Raw genomic sequence first — 24,845 nt, 5'->3', positions numbered from 1 at the left:
TCAGTACCCTTCTAATCATATCCATAGATATTCCTGAGATCTCCATCTTTTTGGTTTTCAGCTTTTCTTAATTGGTTTTGTCACCGTCATGATTATTTTTCATATTCATTTAATTATCATTCTTGTCACAACCATCACAAGCAGATTTAAATCTTGAAATTTTAAATTGACAATCAAAGTTTCTGTCCAAAGGCCACAGCTGAAAGTCCCGACTCTGAGAGGGCAGAGCTTGGTGAGGTATGCTCGCTCTGTTTCTTCTTCCCTTTTTGTCTTATTTACTTACGAGAAATGATGGTTCTTTAAAACCTTTTGTCAGCCGCAGTTAAAGAAATGAATCCATTGTAATGTATGTGCTGGTGGATTTGAATTCTTTAACACAAAAACAGTTTTCTGCCTGTCAGGGTGAGGGTTAGGAGTTGTTTGTTGTTCTGATCATTGATGGAGTTAACTTTACAAAACCTGAGGGCTTGAACAGCCGGGTTCCTGTGGGCTCTGGTTAATATTTAAAGATGCTTAAACTCATCCATGACACAGTATCATAGCAGATGTGCCCATACAGCAGTTCAAAGTTTTGCCAAATTTTATTGGACACTGGATTCACACTTCCAAGATAAGTGATCATTGTGACTTTATTGTTATTTGTAAGCACATTTTCTAAGTCCAAACCACCTCTACTTCAATGCTAACTGGATTGCACTTGTGCATGTTTAATGTTTTTTTGTAATCAGTGAACAAGTGATCTGAGGGATTAGCATCCTATGTGATCATGTTCATAATGATTTGGCAGCTTCACAACTAGATGTAACTCATGCTGAACACTCCACAATTATCTAAAGCCTTTTAAGATGTATGCAATCATTTAAAGAGCGCAACTATTAATGAAGCGTTATCAGGAATACTGAAACCTGGATGGAAAAAGAGCTACCATGAATCCATTTTCTCTGGAGCTACAAACTTCCTGAAATGCCCAGAAGTACAATGTGTAAAACTCCCACAGAAACAGCTGAAACACAACTCTAACTGAGATGTACAAACTGAAGAATCAAATGGTTTTGTGGCCAGATAAAAGGAGACAGATTTTTAGCAGCATTGGTTAATATCACTGAGGATTAGCCACTTGAACTTTTTAAGGAAGGAATAGATATTAGCTCCCAAAGTTTTTTTTCAAGCAGTGGTACAGGAAGAGATCTGTGATGATGGTTTCAATAGGCCATGATTTCCATGCAGGACGATGCTCCATCAAATGCATCCAGGTACTGCATGGCTGCCAGCCAAGTTCTTAAAATGTCTGATAATGATTTGGATACCTCCCCCTGCCTTTAAACATGTGGAGAAGTTGCATGCCATTCTTAACAGTGAGATTTACAGTGAAGGAAGACCACATGCCTCTTTGTGTGGCTGTGAGAGATGGTTCAGAGAAGGCGATGATAATGATAAAACTGATCCAACCCTTTCATGGATGGAAGGCTCATTATAAAATAGGAAAAGACTTATAGTGTAAAATGTAGCTAAAGGATGAAAAGTCTTCATGTACATTTTACGTTATGGTGGAGTTTGGATATAGTTGTGTAATAATTTTTCTCGGGTATATTTAACCTCACTTTTCCTTTGATAGGCTGTCTGGTTTCAGGTTAATTTTCTTTCTTAGATTGTGGGTAACATTAGTTCAAACTACAAATTAATCCCAAACAGTTTAGGTTGTTTTAAAATACAGTAGAAAGTGGAAAGTATACAAAAAGTTCATGTGTGTTAAGACTGAATTAAAAGCTCAAATATATCATTAAATTCCTGTCAAATTATACATTTCACAGCCTGAGTGAAATTTGAGTGACATAGCCATTTCACTGAGTGGACAAGTCATTATTTCCTTACGAGTTTTTACTTCAAACCAAATGTTAGTACTCCATGTTGAATCAAAGCATCAGGAAATTGGACACTGCTTCAAACTGACATGTGTTGGGGAAATTCCATGTAATGGGGAAAATAAGTGTTTTATAATGTTAAATGTGTTCCTCTCATTCACATATTGATCTGCCAACAGATTCCTCCCATTGAAGAGAGCAAAACATCTTTCGATGAAGCATTCCCATCGGTAAATATGACATCATTAGTAACTTGTACCAATACTGACAGTCAGTGCAGCAAATCATTCAAACTATGAAAAATCTCAAGGTTTCAAAGTTTTAGTGTCTTAAAAAAATAATAACAAACAAGTGAGAAACACTTAGTTTATACCACTCAAAAATAATCTGTCTGGCAAGGAAAAATATTTTTAACACATTTTATGACTACATACAGTGGGGAAAATAAGTATTTGATACACCACCGATTTTTCAAGTTTCTCTACTTACAAAGAATGGAGACGTCGTAGGTACACTTCAGCTGTGAGAGGCAGAATCTAAAAATAAATCCAGAAAAATTCCATTGTATGATTATTAAATAATTAATTTGCATTTTTTGCATAAAATAAGTGTTTGAAACAATAGAACTTAATATTTGGTACCCTGGACCCTTTGGTCAGGCGTTTCCTGTAGTTCTTCACCAGCTTTGGCCCACTCCTCCACCCAGATCTTCTCCAGATCTGTCAGGTTTCGGGGCTGTTGCTGTGCAACATGGAGTTTCAACTCCCACCAAAGGTTTTCTATTGGGTTCAGGTCTGGAGTCTGGCTGGGCCCCTCCCGGACCTTGAAATGCTTCTTACGGATCCACTCCTCAGTTGCCCTGGCTGTGTGATTCGGGTCGTTGTCCTGCTGGAAGACCGAGCCAGGACCCATTTTCAATGCTCCTACTGAGGGACGCAGGTTGTTGCCCAACATCTCGTGATACATGGCCCCATCCATCCTCCCTCAGTACGGTGCAGTCGTCCTGTCCCCTTTGCAGAAAAGCACCCCCAAAGCATGATGTTTCCACCCCCATGCTTCACGGTTGGGATGGTGTTCTTGGGATTGTACTCATTTCTTCTTCCTCCAAACACGGCGAGTGGAGTTTATACCAAAAAGTTCTGTTTTGGTCTGATCTGACCACATGACCTTCTCCCATGCCTCCTCTGGATCATCCAGATGTTCACAGGCGAACCTGAGACGGGCCTGGACATGTGCTGGCTTGAGCAGGGGGACCTTGTGCGCCCTAAGGGATTTTAATCCATGACGGCGTGGTGTGTTACCATGGTAACCTTTGAGGCTGTGGTCCTAGCTCTCTTCAGGTCATTGACCAGGTCCTCCCGTGTAGTTCTGAGCTGATCCCTCACCTTTCTCATGATCGTTCTTACTCCACCAGGTGACATCTTGCATGGAGCCCCAGTCCGACGGAGATTAACAGTCATCTTGAGTTTCTTCCATTTTCTAATAATTGCACCAACAGTTGTTTCCTTCTCACCGAGCTGCTTGCCTATGGTTCTGTATCCCACCCCATCCTGGTGCAGGTTGTCTAAGCTGTCCTGAGACAGCTCTTTGGTCTTGCCCACTGTGGAGAGGTTGGAACTGATTGATTGCGTGTGTGGACATGTGTCCTTCAAACAGGTAACAAGTTCAAACAGGTGCAGTTAACACAGGTAAAGAGTGGAGGATAGGAGGGCTTCTTAAAGACCAATTAACAGGTCTGTGAGAGACAGAATTCCTGCTGGTTGGAAAGTGATCAAATACTTATTTTTTGCAATAAAATGCAAATTAATTATTTAACACATTGACTCCCAAGTCACGTAAAACTACGTTTTTACTGCCCATGCGTTGGCTCCCAAACCGTAAAAATACGTTTTTACGGTTTTTTTATGGATTCTGAATCTATACATTCTAATGCACATTCTGTGTGATTTTTGTAATTATGTGATGAACAGAACTGACACAGATGGCAGTCAAAAACTGGTGTCATCATCTGGACATTTTGATCATTACGCCAATGGCTTTGCGTCAACTCAAGAACAATTGTGATAACGCTGCATTGATTGTTGTGCATTTCCGCATTTTGTCCAATCGCACGTGTCGGTTTCCAGAGGGTGGCGGTAAAGTAACATAAACAAACAACAAGAAGGAGAAGAAGACACGCGACAAGTCTAAGGAGGCGGTCTTATGAACAGGTTAGCTTAGCTTAGCTTTGCAACGTGCTGCGATCACACTTGGAGGGAAAGGGAAGCCGATATCTCAGTTTGTTGTTGATTTTGGTGGATACCCGCCTTGGTTTAGCTAAGGATAGCTTGCTAATGGCGGCACCTAGAGACACGCAGTTTTGACCCACAAAGAGTTTAAAGTATCAGCTTTCAAACGAGCCATAACATGTTTCAGTGGCCCTATCACATAATATGCTGTGACTGTACAAAAAACGTAAAAAAATGGTTTAGAACGCTGGGATTCTTCGACATAATTCCGTAAACACCGCCGGTATTCAATGTGTTAATAATCATACAATGGGATTTTCTGGATTTATTTTTAGATTCTGTCTCTAACAGTTGAAGTGTACCTATGATGAAAATGACAGACCTCTCCATTCTTTGTAAGTGGAGAAACTTGCAAAATCGGCGGTGTATCAAATACTTATTTTCCCCACTGTAGTTGTGTCCTTTAGGAATTTTTTGACAATAATTTCTCAATATATTTGTAGGCACAGATCCCCTCTGAAAGTTGATTATTTTTTTGTCTTTTGAAAATTTTGAATAAGTGGATCTTTAGCTGTTATTAATCCATAATTGTTTAATACTGTTTAAATTCTTTCAGATTTATTAAAATGATTTTATTGTGATGAATGTGAATGACCATGTCTGTTTAGGATAAATGTTGCCTGATGTCTGCAGGAGAAGATGCCGATTCCCAGTGTCGTGATTGAACCTGCTTCAAGTAACGAAGGTGATGACGATCGTGATGCTGACATAATCTCTCCTACGACTATCAGTGACAATGGCGTGGCAACTCAAAGCCAAATCATCAAACACATGAGTCCATCGGGTGGAGTGTCAGGACTTCCTGATGACTTTCTTTACAAGGTGGGTCTTCTTGCTGACAATTAATTATTCAAAGCTGCTAATTCAGATGATGTTATATGGGATATTTTTATTTTCTGTAGGTAGAGACCATGCATGACTTTGAGGCTGCAAATGCTGATGAGCTTGAACTGAAAAGAGGTGATATTGTTCTGGTGGTTCCGACTGCTTCGGTGGAGGATCAGGTAAGAGCCAGATAAAAATCTAGTTATTATAGATGAGCAGTGTTAAGGAAGGAGAGTCGGTGTGATCATAATACATATGTATTTCTTTGTATCAGGATGCTGGCTGGCTCACAGGGATGAAAGAAAATGAGTGGTCAACACTTGGAGTTGGTGCTCATAAAGGACTTTTCCCTGAAAACTTCACCCAGCGTTTGGAATAAGAAGCTTGTTTTTGGTGGAAATGACAGAGTGATACTCAGAAATATGCGTAAAGCAGTGAAGTCAGCATGTAGCCAACCTATTACCTGAATAATTTCCACAGCCTGCTTCACCTGTCTGCTGGACATCATGACGGTTCTCTGGTAGATCAAATTCTAACGCAACTAACAGACATTAGTTGTTTTGCCAGCAGATTATTTACAAGCATGATGTAATAATTTGTTCTACCTTTCTTTAGCAATTGAATCTTTTCCTGTTCAGAAGAAAAAACAAAAAAAACCTGATATATGGTTTATTTGAAGTGTTGCAATCTCCACGTATTCACACTAGTAAGAGTCTGAAGTCTTTGCAAGAACCAGTAACCCTGACTAAAAAAAAAAAGAGGCTGTATTTACTTTCTCCCACGTTTCTGTGGAATGTATAGCGCTGTGATCTGTTTCAGTGTTCTGGGGCTTAACAAAAAGTTTCTTGGTCTTGCTCAGACATATCGTTACTGTTAACCTTGAATCATTGTTAGTGCATTTCTGTTATATCATTGTTATGTGTGTTGATTGATTTGTGATTCATATAATGAATTCATACAGTGATGAGTGTAGCTTTGTTTGTAAGGAGAATAATAATATGAATTATCTGTACATTAGTAAATAAACTAGTGTCCGTTTATCATGAAATTTAAATCATTTTGAGAATTAATTGTTTCCAGCTGAAAATTAAACTATATTCAAAATTGAAGATATATGAATCATCCCAATACAATCACATTAGTGATTTTGTTTTATGTTATTTTAATCCAATATGCAATGTATGTTATTTTGAAGGACCTCACATACCACGTTTTAATGGAGATTATTGAATAGGATGTTACTTGCTGTGGTAGCAAATTCTAGTTGTAAGTGTAGATGTCTTGTGATGTTAATGCCATAAACATTTATGTGAAGACAAATAAATCCGACTTAAACTTCAAACTGTGAAAGTGTTGCTATATTCCCAAATGTGTTTTATATGAACAAATTCTCCATATTTTTTAAACAAATTTCCTAGGGTTAGGGTTAGGTTTTGCGAATTTTCACTCAGTGGCTCCCCTCCTACGTGACTGTTCAGTTCAGACAGAGAGGAGGTGAGTGGAATTTGGGAAGTCGTGGGTGTAATTAGGGTTTTGGGGAAAAATTATGAAAATTAATATTTTCTTAATGTTGCTTGTCGGGCTTGATTTAGGGTTAGGGATTTAGCCCTGTGACCCTTCGGGTTAGGGTGAGTGGCAGGGAAATGTTATAACAAGGAAGGTCGTGGGTGTAATTAGGATTTTGGGAAAAATTATGAAAATTAATATTGTCTAAATGTGGCTTGTAGGGTTTGACTTAGGGTTAGAGTAAAAGAGTTAAGTAAAAGAACTTAGAGAAGGATGACAGGAGGTCATCAATGATACCCCAAGTCGTCGTAAACCTCTCTGAACTGTCAGTGATGCTATTGGTCCAAACGTTTGTCACACCCTCTCCACTTTGAAGATAGATTTGTGATTTAAAGCTCCCCCAGATGGGTTTACATAAACAAGTTTTAAATTATACATTAGATGTCAAAGACATGAATATAATAAATATTGCACAGTGAGGTACAGGAACTGTTCAGCAACCTGAAGCCACCTGTGAAAAGGGTGCTGGAGACATCTTTATTAAATGTTTAGGAAAGCAGGAACCTTTGATGAGGCCTTTCTCTTGTAGCGTCTTCATGGATGGACGTCTGATGATGAACTTCTTCAATCTGTTCTTCACTCCGTTCTTGTCTGCGCTGTCTGAGGCGCTGTGCTTCAACTTTGAGCTGCCAAACATATCTTCCAAAGAATATTAAACATTAAATAAGCTGAGTTGCTCATCACTTATTTTCAACACAGCGACAGTAAATGCATCTGAAAAAGTACAAATGAGCCACATATTCTGAAATGCCTGCTTCTTTGAACATCCAGCTGTTGTGAAGCAACAGGACTAATTTTCTGCTGTTTACCTGCTCACAGAGACGCTCCAGATTCTCTTTGTATGATATCATGTTCTGTAGATGATGGAATATTAAAATTCTTCACTCTTTTAAGTTCATAAACATTTTTCTGAAGTTTATTCCAAGTTAATAGACAGTTTAAAAAAAAAAAAAAACCCTGCTCATCTTTACTTCTGAGTCTCTGCCTCTCCAAGGTGCTCTTTTTATAACCAATCATGCCACTGACCTGCTGCTCATGAACCTAATTCTTTCAAAATTAGGTTATTTTGGTTAAAATTCTTTTCTCTGTCTGTTTCTTTGTATTACCACTTACTTTTCTTGCCTTTTCTTGCTCTCGTCCAAACATTTTTGAGACTTGTTGCAGCCATCAAATTCAAGATGAGCCAATATTTTTCATGAAATGTTAAAATGAAATGTTCAACTGATCTATTCACATTTTCACAACTGTCACATGGAGGTTATTTAAGAGGAAAAGCTGCACACAGTCATCTTGTAGCTGCAAATGCTGCAGCACATCATATTCACTCTTGTCAATTTAGATAGATAGATAGATAGATAGATAGATAGATAGATAGATAGATAAATACTTTATTCATCCCAATTTGGGAAATTGTTTTGTTGCAGCAGCATACAGTAAACAGTAAAAGATATGAAAACAATTAAAGTAGTATAAACAAGCAAATTGAATAAAATAAAATAAAATAAAATGAAATGAAATGAAATGAAATAAAATAAACTCTGTGTAACATAGAATAGATTACATAATAAAACATTTTTATCACTGGGGTCAACATAAAGTTTAGTAATTAATTCCAACTAAAGTTGGTTTGGAAGCACTCACTGATGGATCGTCTGTGGACCGGGTTTCTCTGCTTGGTGTTGGGGGAGGCAGATCCATATCCAGGCAGGGAGCTGTGTCTGGGCAAGAACTCCGTACTGTTTGCCCTCCGCAGAGGAAAACTTTTGTCTTCTGTAGTCTGAGGAGAAGATTGTTATAACCAAGCACAGAAAGACATTTACTTGACTCGTTTTGGTAAATTGTCCTTCAAAAAGACATTGAATTGACAATTTTTACTGTTTTGTGTGATTTCTTACTGAGGAATCAACCGTCTTTCTGATGGCATCATACCATCTGCTGGCAGTGGAGTAACTGTCATTCTGGACGAGGTATTCACATCCTGTGTTTGTTGTAATCTATGACAGATGAAGTTGATGAGTGGAACTGGATTTATTCTATTTATTTATTTAAAAAGGGAATGTTTAAATTTGTTCTTGTTGCCATTTGATGCACCGTACCAGATTATGGCTCTAGGCTAAAGAACAAACCACCAGGCTAACAAACAAAAATTTAAATAATGAAAATAATTCATAGCACATCAAGGTATGCTTTTCAAACAAAGTAACTCATGACAATGTTGTCAGTAAGTGCAGCGCTGAGTTTCTTGAACACGGACCCAGAGCTACGAGGGTTAGGTCCTTTTTATCCCCCTTCAAGTCCTCACATCAAAAAGTTGTCTGTTGCATTGATTAATGACTATTACAAAGAGTTTATTAAATATTGTGCATGTCAGTGGGTGATGAAGTGTGAAGTAGTAGCCGTGCAATGGCTTCAATACAAGATGTGACATCACAAGTCCAATACTGAGAGTTTTGCATTCCTTACCTGAAAAACGTTCTTGCTGGATTTCTCGGTCGTCCACTCAATAATAGCTCCACATAGCTGAACCACATCTGTCTTAACTCCTGGTTTCTGAACACAGAGACAGTGGACATAAGGTTAAAGGTCATGTGGATCCCAGAAGTGTAAGATGTTATCAGTGTAGAGCTAAAGAAACAGATATAATGCATTATAATAATGAACAGTAGACATGAAACATGGGTCCCTGCTGGCTCTGATGAACCCAGAACAGAATTTTAAATCCTTGTCCTCACACATAAAACCCTGAATGACCAAGCTTCCCTGTATCTTAGACATGGTTTGGTCTCGTGGAAAAACGGGAGAAAGTGTTAAACCAGAAAAATGAGTTTCCATGTTGTTGAAGATGAAATCGTATCGTTTTCACTTCATGTTTCTGTGTCAGAATTGCTTTTCAATAACTTTGTGTCCCTTCCCCAAACATTGTGCTTTTCCTCTCAGTAGGTTTTCCGGTTTATTGTTGAAATGGGTTTGTGAACTGAATCTAAATGACTTATTTTCATACCACAGCAGTTTCTTGTTTTTCTTTATAGAACAGTAGCTGGTCTGAGGTCAGCACTGTCCACATCGAAGCCCAGTTCTTCCTCTGTTGCTTACAGCCCTCAGAGATTTTAGCCACATTCAGGTGTTCACCTTTCAGATCCACCTGGAAATAAACAGCAACAATGAACTTCTAAATGTATTCAAACCACTTCACTGTGTAAGATGTGTTTTTTTTCTCATGGTCACAGCCCCTAAAGCCCCTTTCTTCTTTCCATTCATCCATCGATCCATATATGTTCTATACCCTCCTTATAGAGTTCAGGGTCGTTCCTTCTGCCCTTATTTTTTTTTTATTTGGCGTGTTCCTTCTTCTTGATGCTGCTTTCATTTAGGATTGCTACATCTTGCTAATATTTCTGCTTTGTTGTAACCTCCTTTTCTTATTAAATAATTTGATCTTATTATGTTTTATGGGACACTGTTTATTCTTTTTTTTAGGAAGATTTAGAATTTGTGGTTGAGATATTTGCTGTGTTTTATGTTATTCATTTTATAGCAATTTTTTTCTTTTTTTTTTTCTTTTAAATGTGGTCTATAGATAACAAATTCTGCTCCTCAGCACCAAGGCCTGGAAGTCCAGTCTGAACTGAAGTATAAATGCAGCCAAATACAGAAATTAACCAAAAAAAAAAAAAAAAAAAAGAAAATAATAAAATAACAAATAGATAAATAAATAAAACTCTATTCAGGTACTAGTACAATAGCTCAACTGTCACCACCACAATGACCCAAAGATAAAAACAGCTGACACACCACTGTGATTACTTCAGGAAGAGTTTTTGGGAGAATAAAAAAAAAAAAAATCTATTTGCACTCATTTCTAAATAGGCCTATCTAGAATAAAATTAACATCAACAACACAAGTTTTAGTGAGGTGTCTCTGAAGTAACTGAACTTTGAAAGAATATTAAATATTCTTTATATTTTCTGTTTGATCATCTGACACATCTGTACAACAGTGATTCTGATAAAAGTGTACCATTTATCAAAGTAAAAGCATGTTAATAAAAACAGCAATAAATACTTTGAAAAGAAGAGCCAACAAATAAGTAATGTGGTTACATAATCATTAAAAACTAGTTACAAAGTTATATTTCATACTATATTATTTTAGTTTGGGTTAAAACATGTTGATATATGCAAATTCTTGTAATTTACGTTTTAAAAATGGGTTAAACTCTTATTTTGAAGGGCACGTCGCTGCGTGACCCTTGCGGCAATCAACAGCCAAACAGATTGTTTAAGGTTTGTTTCCAGGCAGACAGAAGGAGACACAGGTAAATGCGAGGTGCTGCAGAGGAGAAAAGGAATAAAATAAGAGTAAAGTCATCAAAAATCCTTCACTAAAGGTGTTGATGCTTTTCTATCCAAGTCATGCTTTTGGACATTTGAACTTGGATCAGAGGACTTGGTAAGTGCAAATCATGGATTTTATTTTCTTTTGACGATATTTGTGAAAAGTAATTGTAAATTCATGCAAACGGAAAGCTAAGTAGTACATTTCTGTTATTTTCACTAAAGATGGTGAATATTTGGTATATTTTGAGACTTTGTTGGTCAATGCTACTGTCCGCCAATTTGGCGCCGTCTTAAGAAGCAGCAATTAAGACTGGAAATGGACTTTTTCCTATTTTAGACCATCCTAACGTCTTATTTTAAGAATTTATATTTATTTTATGTTGTTTATGTTTGCCCGACTTAGGTTGTGATGAAGAACTATTTATATTAAAGGCAAATTTGAAAATTTGAAGAACGTGCTAGATCCAAGATGGCGGACCTTGTGTTAACTGTGTGAGCCGGGAGCGATGCGCCCTCTGCCGGATGTTACCTGGTTTGCATCTGATCAGGTAGGATTTATCCTGGTTTGCATCTGATCAGGTAGGATTTATCCACATTTTACAACAAAAAACCAAAACAGTGGATTCAGGATAAGAACAGGACTGCTAATTCTGGAACAAAGTATTAGTTGACTCAACAGGAAAAGACTTTTATTCTGTGGTTATCGGGTTGTTCAGTCTTTTGGTGGATTATTTTTAGTTGTGTACGTTTTTTAAATTTAATTTTTTTTTAATGACCATACATGATTATATTGTGAAAGGTATTTTTACAGTACAACTGAATTGTTTGTTGTAAAAAACAAACAAAGGTATGGTTGAAATTCAAAGGTACCAATATTGAACTTGAAATGAACTTGAAATAAGAGAATACTTTAACTTAAACAACAAAATAGAAGTTAACTAACCAATAGTTGAACTAAAACTAAATGAAACTAAAGGTTGTAACCTATTAGGATAAAACGAAATGAACTCCTGTTAAATCTAACTAAAAGGTTTAAACAAATAAGGGGATTTATTTCATGCTCAATGTTTGTATGTATGTGTGACTGCTGGGATAGGCTCCAGCCCACCCGCGACCCGATCGACGGATTCAGCGGTATAGATAATGGATGGATGGATGGATGTTTGTATGTTTCCTGTCTGCATTAAAAATAAATGGTCTTCTTCCTTTAAAGTTGCTTCTTCCTCCTGTAGTGGAACCTAGTTTATTCAATATTGGTCCATAGAAGATTATTCTACTACTGTTGTATGCTAGTAAATACTATACATCCCATTTCCTGTAAGTAACCTTCGGAGGTGCTACACTATTGTTTGAGTCCTAATACAATAACATGAAAAATGACTGACATTAGATCAAATATAAGAAAGAAGGTGAGCGAAGTTGAAGGATTTAATGTTGAAAGGCCCAACTCAACCTGTAAAGAGACTTGGGCTCTTAGTAATCATGAGAAAAATCTTGGTACTCATTAAAGTTTTGCACCTACCAGTGGTTCAAATGTGGCAGCTCCTGCAACAACAACATTGTGTTGAGACTGATTCCTGCGATGCCGAGAGATCTGAGAAACAAAATTAAATTACAAGCTGAATTGTAAGGGTGTACGATAGTGTTTGGGCTCTACATACAGGTTTCTGAGGAAGGTCTGCCTCCTGCAGAACCATTGACTTGGACTGACTGAGGCGATCTCCGGGGCTCTGAGAGTTCTTTATACGCATCTGTACTGGGCCCTGTGCTACTGAGCTGCGATGGGGAGGTGGAATCAATGGCACTTGTTTCACTACACCCTGAAGATTTGTTATTCTGTGAGCAGACAAACCAAAAACAAGGACTGAAAGATCTGTAAATAGAATTTTATTGGTTGAGTTAGTGCAGAGATACTCATTGTGCGGCTCCTCCAGCTTTAATTGGTGGCTCACACTCGCATAGCAGCTTATAACAATATGGTATAGGGCTGGGCGGTTCTGGAAAAAATGAGTATCACGGTTTTTTTGATAAAAAAATGATATCACGGTTTTCTGCACGTTTTTTTTTTAAACAAATTTAAATCTTTATTTAACTCAAATCCAAAGTCAATTTCTGCTATTATTCAGTTTGCTTAACAAAAATATTTAACATAAAATACAGCATGACTAATACGGACAAGGCTGTTTTGTTAATGTGCAATGTGCACAATGTCCATGGCTATAACCTCCATGAAGTTTACCTAGAACAGATATTCACACATTCTGTTAGCCAGAACACCTATAAAATAAAAAATAAAAAAGCACAGAAGACCCATTTACTTCTAAAATGAACTGCAATGAACTATATGAAGTTCACCTACAACAGGCATTTACACACACTGTGTTATCCAGAACACTGTAATAAAAACAGAGAAGACCCATTGACTGAACTATTACCAACAATTCTGACAAAAATGGGGAAATTATTCTGAACTATTAATTTGGGCGACAGTGCCGCAGACATCTCCACAGGAGGAGAGAAAGGAGGCCTCTGATTGGTCAACTCTACATCCGCTCTACACTTTGCGTATTTCCGGTTTGCTAACCGGCTAATGGTGACGCTAACCGTACTAACCGTGACGATTCTTTCGCTTCTCTGCCAGCTCCAGTAGTAGCAATATTTCTTCTATTTCTAGATCGATCAGCTGCATCTCAATCAAAGTGCGCATTCGTCCAGTCGCCATTGTTGTTGAATGACCTCGTAACCGTAACACCCACAATTCTAGCTTTTTCGTGATTGTCCCTCTTTCGTTGTGGCGTGGGATTTACATAGCGCAGACAGCGCTTCAAAAGTAGGCATAAATCAAAAATAACTGTGTCGTGTCTGCGACAAGCTCACTGTGACACACTGCTGCGAGAGTATACACGGCCCTTTACGCGGCTCGTTATAAAAAAAAAAAAAAAACAGAACAAAACCGTCTCTCATCAAAAAGCGAACCTTGTGTAGGTGTGAACCGAGATCACGGTTTTTTAACGGTATACCGCCCAGCCCTAATATGGTAACAATAACAGACAGCGAATACTGCACAGTATTAAGTATTTTTATTAAGTTAGCATTTTTGTAGTATTAAGTATTTTCATTAAGTATTAATGAAGGCTTAATGGTGTTTCCTAAAGGGGGCTCACTGTTAAACCTGGCAATGCAGCCCGCTTAAACCACCTCACCCCTGACCGCAGTGCATGCTAGCTCCTTTAGCCAGCGCGATATGCAGGCACAATGGATCGTTTTTTAATTAAAGGGCAAAAACCAGCACAAAAACCATGCTCATCCTGAATGTCTCACTATGATTACAAGAACAAACAACAAATACAACATGAAGAAAGTCGAGGACATGCACGCCAGCTTCCGCTCATCCCAGTATTAAGGTAAATGTGGTCTGAATTGAAAATGTATTGTCTGTGTTGTTTCTTTTTTTGTGTGATGTTTTATATGTAGAAATGCATATTTGCAAAAGGGGACTCAGTATGTTGTGGTAAAAGTGGCTCTTTCCTTGATGTTGCTCTGCCAATTTGGCTCTTGTGAAATAAATAGTGAGTATCACTGAGTTAGTGGCACAGTTGTAAATATGTGCACAGTTTGAGTGAGCGTGCAGCAGGCTCAGAGGAAGTGTTTGTTAGAAGGTGTGAAAGGGTTCTTATTGTACATTCATATTGATCATAGCATTTTTGCTTGGGTTTGATTTTACCTTAAGAATCTGATTTGTGGTGTTGCACAATGTATTTTTCTGTGCTCAAAGTTTCCCATAGCTTGCTCAGAAATGAGGCACAAATAGAACCCCCTGCATATCACAGTCTGAGTACCAGAGGCATTAGCTGTGGAGGTAAAGACCTGAGCTCAAGGTCTGGCTCAAGTCTGAACCATTGCATGCCTGGATAGCTGGTGACAGGGACTGATGGCGAATTTACCAACTTCTCTGTCTACATGTTTCAGTGTCCTTGGAAAAAATGTCAAACCCCACATCCCCCCTTAATTAGTTCCTCACCTTTAAGTCACTTTAGATAAAAGCAAGTGCTAAAACAATGTAATGTTAAACATGAATGATCACTTGGTGTAGAAATTTTGAACTGCGTAACATGGAGGTAAAGTAAGTGTGGTCCAACTTCTCTTGGTGAGTTGAGCTCCTAAAACTATCAGCAGGGCTTCATCTTCAGACAGATTTCCAACAGTTTATGAGCATTTCTAAACATTTTTGTAAAGGATGGGCTCCAGCCCCAAACAACCAATATAAATATTTCCAGCTGTTCAATTTGCTCCCATACCAATTTGTTAGATTGCTTTGATGCCCTTTCAGATCAAATTTGACCTACCTATTGTAAATATTCAGAATTTTCAATAAGTCCTAACATAACTGAAGTCAATTCAATTCAATTCAGTTCAGTTTTATTCAAAAAGTACCAAATCAATACAATGTCATCTCAAGGAACTTCAAAGATACAGTCCAATTCAAGCCAATTACAATCCAATTACTTACTGTTTTATCCTGGGTGGTTTGTTGTCATGGCCCATTTATATTGATGGAATCATCCTTTGTATTTTATAGTAATGGTTAATAGTTTAAAAAGTGTCTGAGTGTCTTAAGTCTGAATACTGAAGTTGAACTTTAATATCAGTTCAAGGAGACATGACTAAACGATGTAGTGCCTGACACTTTGAATTATTAAGTGCATCCATTAGTGTCACAGTGTTTTATAGATAGTGAATGGCAAGGTTAAAACTTATTGGCTTCTTTGTATCCTTAATCTAAATGACAGAAAGGTGACAGAACAACCCTGTGTAGTGCTTTATGACCAACCTATCCAACATATCTTCATCACTTTTTATATTTGCTTCTTGGTGGTTTTTAACAAAACAGTTGACCTTGAGACCTCTTTTATTTTATTTAAATGATTATTTTGCACAAGGTTATGTCACGCATGATGTCAACACTGCAACAGTTGGGTTTTTGTTTAAATTTATCACGTAGCTAAACAGAACTTCATTAATATCTATAGCCTTACATTGTCAACACGTTAGAAAGATAGATGGTATGGTTTTTAGCGTGATCCTTATTCCTCTTCATGTTTGTTTAATTGTTCAGGGTAAATTATTAGATCAAGTTCCATCTGGAAACTCTGAAGACTGTTGTATCTTTTTGATTTTTAGGTTCCTGTTTGCTACTTTGATTGCTCAACTATAGTTACATAACATTCTTCCCTCTAAAAGCCGACTACTAAGAAACCCCGGCAAAAACTCAGTTCATTTCAAAGTAATTAAGATTTAAAATATAAACAAAACAGATTAGCAAAATGATAAGAGGAAAAACACAAGTCCAACATCTTACTGGTTCACGATGGTATCTTAACATGTCGCCTGGTCGATTTAACGGAAAACACTAGCTCTAAAAGGCAGAATAGGCCAAGCTAATAAAATCAAATCCCTATCTGGACCTTGAATCAGTAATGTGTGTTTAACTGGCATAAATGCAACAGTATTACAAGAAATATAACAGTTTCAGGACTATTAATAACTTCTGCTGTCATGATCTATGAGTTTAGGGTTTTTCTTCACTTTACTACTTGCTACTTAGTTAACTTCCTGTTTTATTTTGTAATATTTACTTCCTGTTTTACACCTGTTTTTCCCTCTGTGTTTTTACTACATGGTTTTCAGTTGTTCCTTGTTGGATCATTTCATGTTGCTTTCCATGTTCCACAGTTTGTTTCCTGTAGATTCTCAGCTTCCAATATTAAATAATTTAGGATCAATTGCCAGCTATGCCTTAACTAACCCTTTACTAACCCTGACACCTCATTAATGTAATTTAATAATTAAATGACACGTTGTGTTTATCAATAGTTAAATACTCTAAGAAAAGACAATATTTGAAATCTGACGTAAGTCCATTAGAAAAAAGGTTTGGCAGTCAGAGTAAAATATACTTTCATTGACTTGAGAGCCTTTATTGTCATTGTACATTACAGCACAACAGATTTCAAAAGTGCATTGTCACTGGGTACATAAATACAATACTAATGAATAAATACAGGAATTCAAATATCTTCAATACTGACTTCGAAGTTTTTGTTCTATCATTTAATTAAAAAGCAATAATTGTAAAATAAGTCTGAAGCTGTTTTCTCTATTTCTGGCTTACAAGACTGAGCAGGAGGTCCAGTAACTGCGTGGAAGGTTTGATTCTCACTATTCTCTGTCCTGCAGTGTCAATGGGCAACATTAACCCCATCTGTAACCCTACCCTAAATGTGATCCTAGCTAGGGGTGCAACGGATCAAAAAACTCACGGATCGGATAATTTTTCGGATCAGCAAAAAAAAATAGACAAGACAAATAAACATGTTTTGTCTTTTTGTTTATTAACACTTTTAAATTATTAAATTGAAATATATAAAATCAACTTAAAGTGCACAATTAACATCTTCTTTTCAACATAATCAAAGAAAAACAACTTAAAGTGCAACATAAAAAGGCATATCTCCTTCCTTTAAACATGGACCAATGACCATTAATAAAAAACAACTTAAAGTGTAAAATAATAAGAAGGCACATCATCTTCCTTGAAACAAGAGCTTTATGAGAGTGACATAAATCCTACGTCCACATCAGACCAGGATGCAGAGTTGTAGTCTTACAAACTTCTCTGCAGCTTCCCACCTGCTGCTACCCACCCAATCAATTAACACAAAAGGAGCAAATCCTCTTGTGAGGAAAAAAAAAAAAAAAAAAACTTTAACTGAACAAAAACATCAAACTATTAAATGTGGTTTGCTGAATATCAGAGCTCTCCTTTCCAAGTCTCTGTTAGTGAATGAGTTGATTTGTGATCATCATATTGATATATTTAGTCTTACAGAAACCTGGCTGCAGCAGGAGGATCATGTTAGCATCATGTTAGCATCATGTTAGCATTAATGAAGCAACTCCCTCTGACTGTTTAAATGTTCACGTTCCTGGAACCACAGGCAGAGGAGGAGGAGTGGCAGCTATTTTCAGATCAGGGTTACTCATCAGTCCCAGACCCAAGATTAGTTTGAGCTCTTTTGAATATCTGATTCTCAGACCGACTCACTGCCTTAATCACACCCTTGATCTTGTGCTGACTTATGGCATTAAGAGTGAACAGTTAACAGTGTTCCCTCATAACCCTGTCTTATCTGACCATTTTCTGATAACCTTTGAGTTTACATTACTTGACTATACAGTTTCTGAGAAGAAATTGACATATAGTAGGTGTCTATCAGAGGATGCTGTAACCAGATTTAAAGAGTTAATTCCATCATCCTTTTCTTCACTGCCATGTGCAGATATGACAGAGGACGACTACCTAAACTTTACTCCAGCAGCACTTGACTCTCTTGTTGACAGCACTATAGTTTCAATGCGTACAGCACTGGACACTCGTAAAGCTAGAACTGCTTATTATTCAACATTGATAGAAGAGAATAAGAACAATCCCAGGTTTCTCTTCAGCACTGTAGCCAGTCTGACTAAGAGTCCGAGCTCTGCTGAGCCAGTTATTCCTTTAACTCTCAGCAGTGATGATTTCATGAGCTTCTTTATCAATAAAATTGGGGGTTAGGAGAAGAAAGAGGTAACTCTGACGCCGAAGGTGTCAGAATTAGGTGCACGGTCCATCAAAGTTCCTGCAACTGAACGTCCCAACCCCTCAAATGACCTCTGATGGGGACACAATAGTCCTCCTAAGGAGGCAAATAAAGAATTATTTTATTTTATTAGGGTGGGTAATAAATAAAGAAAGATATTAAAAGTTAGGGCCCCCCCTGGTAAGGGTTAGGGCCAAGCCTAGGGTCAGGGCTAGGGCACCCCTGGTTAGGGTTAGGGTAAGGGGGTTAGGGTAAGGTGTATGTAATCTATCTCGATAGTTCCCCCCGAGGCATCCATCGATACTCACGGTTTGGTATAGAGAACTAAAGGCAAGGCACTGGCCGGCGCTTGTCAACATGACCTCTCCTCGCTTAGCATTACTATTTTGAGTCGAAATAATCATCCAATTTGTTACATTAATACGGAACTAAGACTAACGCATATGTCTGTAAGAATAATAATATTAATGTTTTGTTGATACTCCCTGAAAACCTTGAAGCAACAGAGTTCAACTCTTCGTGGTAGCCGAGCTAACCACGGCTGGATATGTCATGGTGTTTCAGGGGTCAAGGTTATATGTGAATAAGACGTCTAGATAGTGTATTTTAAGACGAGAATTTTAGAAAAATTGGAGTCGACCATATAGGTCAAGGTCGGTGTCAGTCTGGTGTCAGAGATTTTTCTCAAATTGGAGACAGGTCAACAGATCTGTTGTCCAACTTGAGATCCTAGTCAGTTAGTTTAAAGCTAAATTTGAGACACATCATCAGTGGTGGACCCCGGGGTCATCAGGTGTTTCGGCCATTACCACCAGACACCCTCGCCCGAGGGAGGCCCAGACGGGAGTGATCATGTCCCGCTGTGTGTCCCTCGCCCAATTAGATTCCTCCCTATTGGAAGTCGGTTGAAGAGCGGTAGGTCAAGTGGTTTGTAGTCGATAGTCGGATAGTGTGCAAAGTGGGAAAGAAAGGTTAAGAAATGAGACGGCATGAGTCGAAAAACGGAGACCGAGGTAAGTAATTCTAAGGTCAGTAATTCGATTAAGCTCAGCATTAAGGTTAGTTTTAAGTGACCCAAGACAACTCCAGTTTCCCAGAGGCCAGGTAAGGCGTGTGTGGTGCGGCATGTGCTGCTGCGTGGGCGGGGCTAACCCCCATAGAAAACTGAGCCACGATTAAGGTCCTGCCGCTCCAGACCACCACACCCTGCGTGCTGTTCCTAGAATCGGAACCCAGGGGGGCCGCATACTTACCCCCCAACCCGCATGGACCATTTGTTAACACCGCATGGTTGCCCTGGTCCAGCCGATTGAGGCTGAAGAGCCGAGGTACTCTCCCCACCCAACCTTAGGGGAAGGGGGAAACCGGGTAAGCCATGCGAGCACAGCTCCCCGGAATCTCCCAGATCCCCGTGCTAAGTCAAAGGCATCCCCACCAGGGAGAGACAGGGGCCAGCCGCGACAGAGCGCTGCCTCCCCAGGCCCCCCAGGATACCTCGACCAGCTTGTGCTAAAGAGAGTCCCCCCCAGGAATGACCAGGACCAGCCACGACTAAGCGTTGCCTTCCCAGTCCCCCTAGGAGAAGGAAGGAACCAGGCCAGCCATGCAAGCATTGCCTCCTGGAACCCCCAAGACTCCCATGCTAACCCAAAAAGCAATATCCTGTGCCCCATACACCGCACGACTACAGGAAATGCTGCCAAAAAGAAACCATTTCCTGTGCCCCATACACCGCACGACCCCAGGAAATGTTGGATCTTATTTGTGAATGCTGACCGGCCGTCAAGATCCGACGAACAACGGCTCAGCATCAGCCCCTTATACTGGGAAACCGTAACATCGGTCACGGTTCCGAGTGGTAAAACTACCCTCTTGGTTTGGCGAAAAATCGAGCTCCGTATTCGGGATCGTGGCGTTTGTCCGATCGTTTTAAGTGTCTATATGTGACGATACGGTAAAAATTGACCGAGTAAACTTGAAATTAAAATTCCTTATATTCTGCAAAGCATTCTGGTCCGTTTTAACCGAACCCGGAAGTAGTTTGCATTGCATTATGGTCCCGTTTTCTCTATTTTGGTGTTAAAATGTTCAGAACGTGATTTGTTCTGAACAAAATAGAGATTCATAAACTAGAACGTCCGACGATCGAAAAACTGTATCACATGTGTAATTTTAACACATATCGTGAAAATTTATCATGCACCATGATAAAGGTTAATCGCTCTAGCGTATAAGATCCCCCAGCCGTATTGTCAGGCATGCTATGTTTTCGGATCAGATTAAGAATCCGATTGATCCCCGAGTGGGTCCGACTCTCCGAGGAGAGTCCCCGCCCCCGGCTAACAGGTCAGGGGTGGGCCCCGGCGGGATCACCTTTCCCCTCTAACTGATCAGGGGTGGAGTTGTTAAAGGAAATCTATCTATATTATTGTGGGGGGTTGTTTTTGGTTAGGGTTAGGGTGAGGTTAGGGTTAGGGTAAGGGGTTAGGGTAGGGTTAGGGCGTGGGTCTGGAGCTATCCTCCCGTGGGAGGAAGAAGGTGCGCGGTCCTGCGACCCTTCGAACCTCCCGCAACCCTGGTCCCATGATGGTTGGCAGGGACGCCTGCGTCTCCTGCCGTAGTGGACCGGTGTCCAATCATACATGTTTGTTATTTTTTTATTCTTTTTTGTTTTTTTATTCTTTTTTGTTTTTTTGGAATAATTTAATCAAAATTGGGATTTAAATTAAACAAAACAAACAACCAAGGGAGGGTTTCCAAAACTGGGAAACAGTAAAATTTAAAAATAAACAAATAACCAAGGGAGGGTTTCCAACTGAAACAATAAAAAGTTTTCCCCAAAAAAAATGTGTTTTGTTGTTTTTCAACGTGCTTGTTTTTTTACTTTTTCAAGTTTTTGTTTTTTTTGTATTTTTAATTTTTATTATGTTTTTGGTCTTTTTATTTTTTTAAAACTGAAATAAAATAAAATAAAAATGTGCCCGTCGCGACGTTTCGACCTCTAATAGGTCTTCTTCAGGCTGGGCACGAAAAGTTCGTTGCTTCCGCTGTGGCTGTGAGATGTTTCCCCTTCGAAAGCCAGAGCTGGAATGAAGGAGATGTCCTGCTCTCCTCCTTTTATACTCCGCCCCTACTTTTTGGGCGGGAAAAGCTTCCAGTAGACAAAGGGACGAATAATATGAATTTTTAACCCCTGTTTTGCACCATTTATTATTTTTAGAAAAAATGTTTTTAAATTAAATTTGTATTAAGTCAACCCTCCTTTAATTTGTAATGTAATTTAATTCCTATTTATAACCCATTAATTGTTTTTAATCCATTAATTTTTAATAAATGAGGTTTAACCCATCAAATATTATTTTTATTCAATTAAATTGGTTTTAGCACTGTTTTGATTAATGTTATAATTATTAATTTTTAAATTTTTAAATGTTTTTTAATTTTTTAAATTATTAAATCATTAATAATAGTCCCAATTAGGGTTAAGGCCGCTACTCTCTGTGGGGTTAGGTTTAGGGTTAGTGCCAGGTCCAGGTATAAGGTTAGGATATGGTTGGGGCTAGGTTAGGGTTAGGATTAGGTTAGGGTTAGGATTAGGTTAGGGTTAGGATTAGGTTAGGGTTAGGGCTAGGATTAGGTTAGGGCTAGAGTTAGGATTAGGTTGGGGCTAGGAGTAGGTTAGGGTTAGGGCTAGGATTAGGATTAGGTTAGGGTTAGGGCTAGGATTAGGATTAGGTTAGGGTTAGGGCTAGGGCCAGGATTAGGTTAGGGTTAGGGCTAGGATTAGGTTAGGGTTAGGGCTAGGATTAGGTTAGGGCTAGAGTTAGGATTAGGTTGGGTTAGGGTTAGGGTTAGGGTAAGGGTTAGGGTTAGGGTTAGGGGTAAGGGGACAAAACCCCGAACGGCACCCCCCTGCCATTAGGCCATATGGCCATAAGTCCTGATAGGAAGGTAGCAGAGACCAGAGACACATATCCCCGGATTCAGCAGGACAGGGGCTATCCACTGACCTTTGAACCATGGGGGGTGGAGCCACGGGGGCGGAGCTACGACCGGAAACAACTTTGTTTTGCTTATATCTCAGGAACGGAAGGTCGTAGAGACACGGGGACAAGTCAGGCGTGTTCACAAGGGTCGAATTATGTCTGACGGAAGTGACTTCCGAGTCTCTAGGAGCTTTCGTTCCAAAGGTATTCAACAAAAACCGTTTCGCCATTGAAATGAGTGGAACGCGATTTTCTCGAAGTTCTTAGAAGTCCCACAGCCAAAAAGGACCCTGGGGAAAGTTGTTAGGAGCACGTTTCAGGCCATTTGGAGTCATTTGGTACCTATTTTGGAGACATGATTTTTGACAAAATACTTCATAAATTTTACAAAATTTTGGGTTAGGGTTAGGGTAGGGTTAGGGTTAGGGTTAGGGGTTAGGGTTAGGGTTAGGGTTAGGATAAGGGGCGAAAACCCCGGATGCCGGACCCCGGCATAAGCTTAAGAGGCAATGATTCCTGATAGGAAGGTGACAGAGACAAGATACACACATCCTCGAATTCAGCAGGACAGGGGCTATCCACTGACACAAGAACCATTGGGGGCAGAGCCACGGGGGCGGAGCTAAGACCGGAAACAACTTTGTTTTGCTTATATCTCAGGAACGGAAGGTCGTAGAGACACGGGGACAAGTCAGGCGTGTTCACAAGGGTCGTATTAAGTCTGACGGAAGTCACTTCCAAGTCTCCATGATCTTCCGTTCCCGAGATAATTGGCAGAAACTGTTTCCGCATTGAAATGAATGGAACGTGATTTTCGCAATAAGTTCCTAAGTCCCACAGCCAAAAAGGACCCTGGGGAAAGTTGTTAGGAGCACGTTTCAGGCCATTTGGAGTCATTTGGTACCTATTTTGGAGACATGATATTTGACAAAATACTTCATAAATTTTACAAAATTTTAACCAAGTCCCACAGTCAAAAACCCTAGTTGCAGGGTTAGGTTAGGATAAGAGCTGAGTGCCACTTTGGAAATCAATATTCATCACCCTTAACAGTGATTCATAGCTCCGAAACTTAGGGTTAGGGTTAGGGTAAGGGTTAGGGTTAGGGTTAGGGTAAGGGTTAGGGTAAGGGTTAGGGTTAGGGTTAGGATTATAAGAATTTAGAAATTCTGTCGCCGAAGGCGACAGAATTTTGGTGCACAGTCCGTCTCTGGCCCGAATCATGGGTCCCTTCACCCCCAGCGTCCAACAAAAAAGGAAAATGAAACTAAAGAACCAAATAAATATTATGAAAATCATATGGGTCTCAAAAGTGCTCCAAAATAGAAATGTCAGACTCTCATATCTCCCTTTTTATGTTCCCTGTGGGTTTGAGGTTAAAGACCTGTTTAGATTAGAGTTAATTGTGGTTAGGGTTAAATTTAGGGTCAGATTGGATGTATATAGGATTGTAATCTGGTTAGGGTTAGGTTTAAATAAAAATAGGGCTTGTAGAGCAACACGGTTGGGTTTAGGGCTTAGTTTTGGGATTAGGGCTAGTTCCCCGAGTGGTTAGGGTTAGGGTTTGTGACTCGGTAGGGCTTATAGGTCCAATTTAATTAGGGTTAAAGGGGTTAGGGTTAGGGCTCGTCCCCCGAATGGTTAGGGTTAGGGTTTTGGGACTAGATGAGGCTTATAGTCAGTGTGGTTAGGGTTGAAGGGGTTAGGGTTAGGGTATATTCCCCGAGTGGTTAGGGTTAGGGTTTAAGGGTTAGGGGTTAGGGTTAGGGTTAGGGTTAGGGTAGGGTTAGGGTTAGGGTTAGGGTTAGGTTGGGGAACTTGAGGCCTCCTCCCGTAGGAGGAGGGGGGAGCACGGTCCTTCCCACCCCAAGAACCCTCATAATCCCGGCTGTTGGTAGGCTGGCGGTGGCGTCTCTGGCGGCCCCTGCCATGGCGTACCACTGTCCATTGGTTGGACATGTTCAAAAAACAAATGCGAAAAGAAAAGAAAGGAAAAGAAAATAAAGTTTTCCGCAAACAACTAAAGGAGGGTTTCTTAAAAGCGAAACAGTGCTTAAAATGATATAAATGGGAGAAAAAAAATTTTTTTTAAAAAAGAACAAAAGGAGGGTTTCCTAACTTAGGAAACTATCAATGCGGATTTTTTTGTGTTTTTTGTTTTTAAAGATTTTTTTGGTATTTTTCAAATTTTTAGACTTTTTTTTGTATTTTTTATTTTTCGGAAAAGAAATGGTGGACAAAACTCGAAAAATAAATTTATATGGTCAAAATATGTGCCTGTTCGTGCAACGTTTCGACTCCTGTTTGAGTCTTCATCAGGCCAGGCACAAGAGCTGAATG

The 24,845-nt window shown here is 39.2% G+C and overlaps 2 protein-coding genes across 7 annotated transcripts in view; one reads left to right on the top strand and one right to left on the bottom strand.

The window, feature by feature from the left end:
- The window catches only part of amph (amphiphysin), a 67,193-nt gene extending 60,876 nt beyond the window's left edge, over window positions 1–6,317 (top strand). For 4 of the 6 annotated variants that reach the window (XM_075482439.1, XM_075482438.1, XM_075482441.1 and 1 more), the window contains 5 exons: window positions 193–237; window positions 2,042–2,092; window positions 4,784–4,972; window positions 5,053–5,154; window positions 5,250–6,317. In XM_075482439.1, the coding sequence (XP_075338554.1) occupies window positions 193–237; window positions 2,042–2,092; window positions 4,784–4,972; window positions 5,053–5,154; window positions 5,250–5,354 (492 nt within the window). In that variant the 3' untranslated portion in view covers window positions 5,355–6,317. The remainder of the gene's footprint in view (window positions 1–192; window positions 238–2,041; window positions 2,093–4,783; window positions 4,973–5,052; window positions 5,155–5,249) is intronic. The other 2 variants (XM_075482442.1, XM_075482440.1) reach the window with 1 other exon arrangement.
- A 657-nt stretch (window positions 6,318–6,974) lies between these two features.
- Window positions 6,975–24,464, bottom strand: LOC142398658 (rho GTPase-activating protein 15-like). Its single transcript, XM_075482740.1, has 8 exons — window positions 24,371–24,464; window positions 12,541–12,752; window positions 12,402–12,473; window positions 9,543–9,683; window positions 9,005–9,091; window positions 8,437–8,535; window positions 8,183–8,318; window positions 6,975–7,180 (listed from the first exon to the last, which is right to left on the bottom strand). The coding sequence occupies exons 1-8, from the start codon at window positions 24,462–24,464 to the stop codon at window positions 6,975–6,977; spliced, it is 1,047 nt and encodes a 348-aa protein (XP_075338855.1).
- Window positions 24,465–24,845: the final 381 nt, after the last annotated feature.

The sequence above is a fragment of the Odontesthes bonariensis genome, chromosome 14 (assembly GCF_027942865.1).
Source record: "Odontesthes bonariensis isolate fOdoBon6 chromosome 14, fOdoBon6.hap1, whole genome shotgun sequence".
Lineage (NCBI taxonomy): Eukaryota > Metazoa > Chordata > Actinopteri > Atheriniformes > Atherinopsidae > Odontesthes > Odontesthes bonariensis.
The sequence above is the reverse complement of the archived record's forward strand: the minus strand, read 5'-3'. Positions and strand labels throughout refer to the sequence as shown.

Excerpts from the sequence above, each read along its gene's own strand:
- LOC142398658 (XM_075482740.1), bottom strand. The coding sequence starts at position 24,464 with ATGTCCAACCAATGGACAGTGGTACGCCATGGCAGGGGCCGCCAGAGA. Across the intron at positions 12,753-24,370 it reads GGATTATGAGGGTTCTTGGG|ATCTTTCAGTCCTTGTTTTT; the intron begins GTGGGAAGGACC and ends TTCTATTTACAG. Across the intron at positions 8,319-8,436 it reads GAAAGACGGTTGATTCCTCA|ACTACAGAAGACAAAAGTTT; the intron begins GTAAGAAATCAC and ends TCTTCTCCTCAG.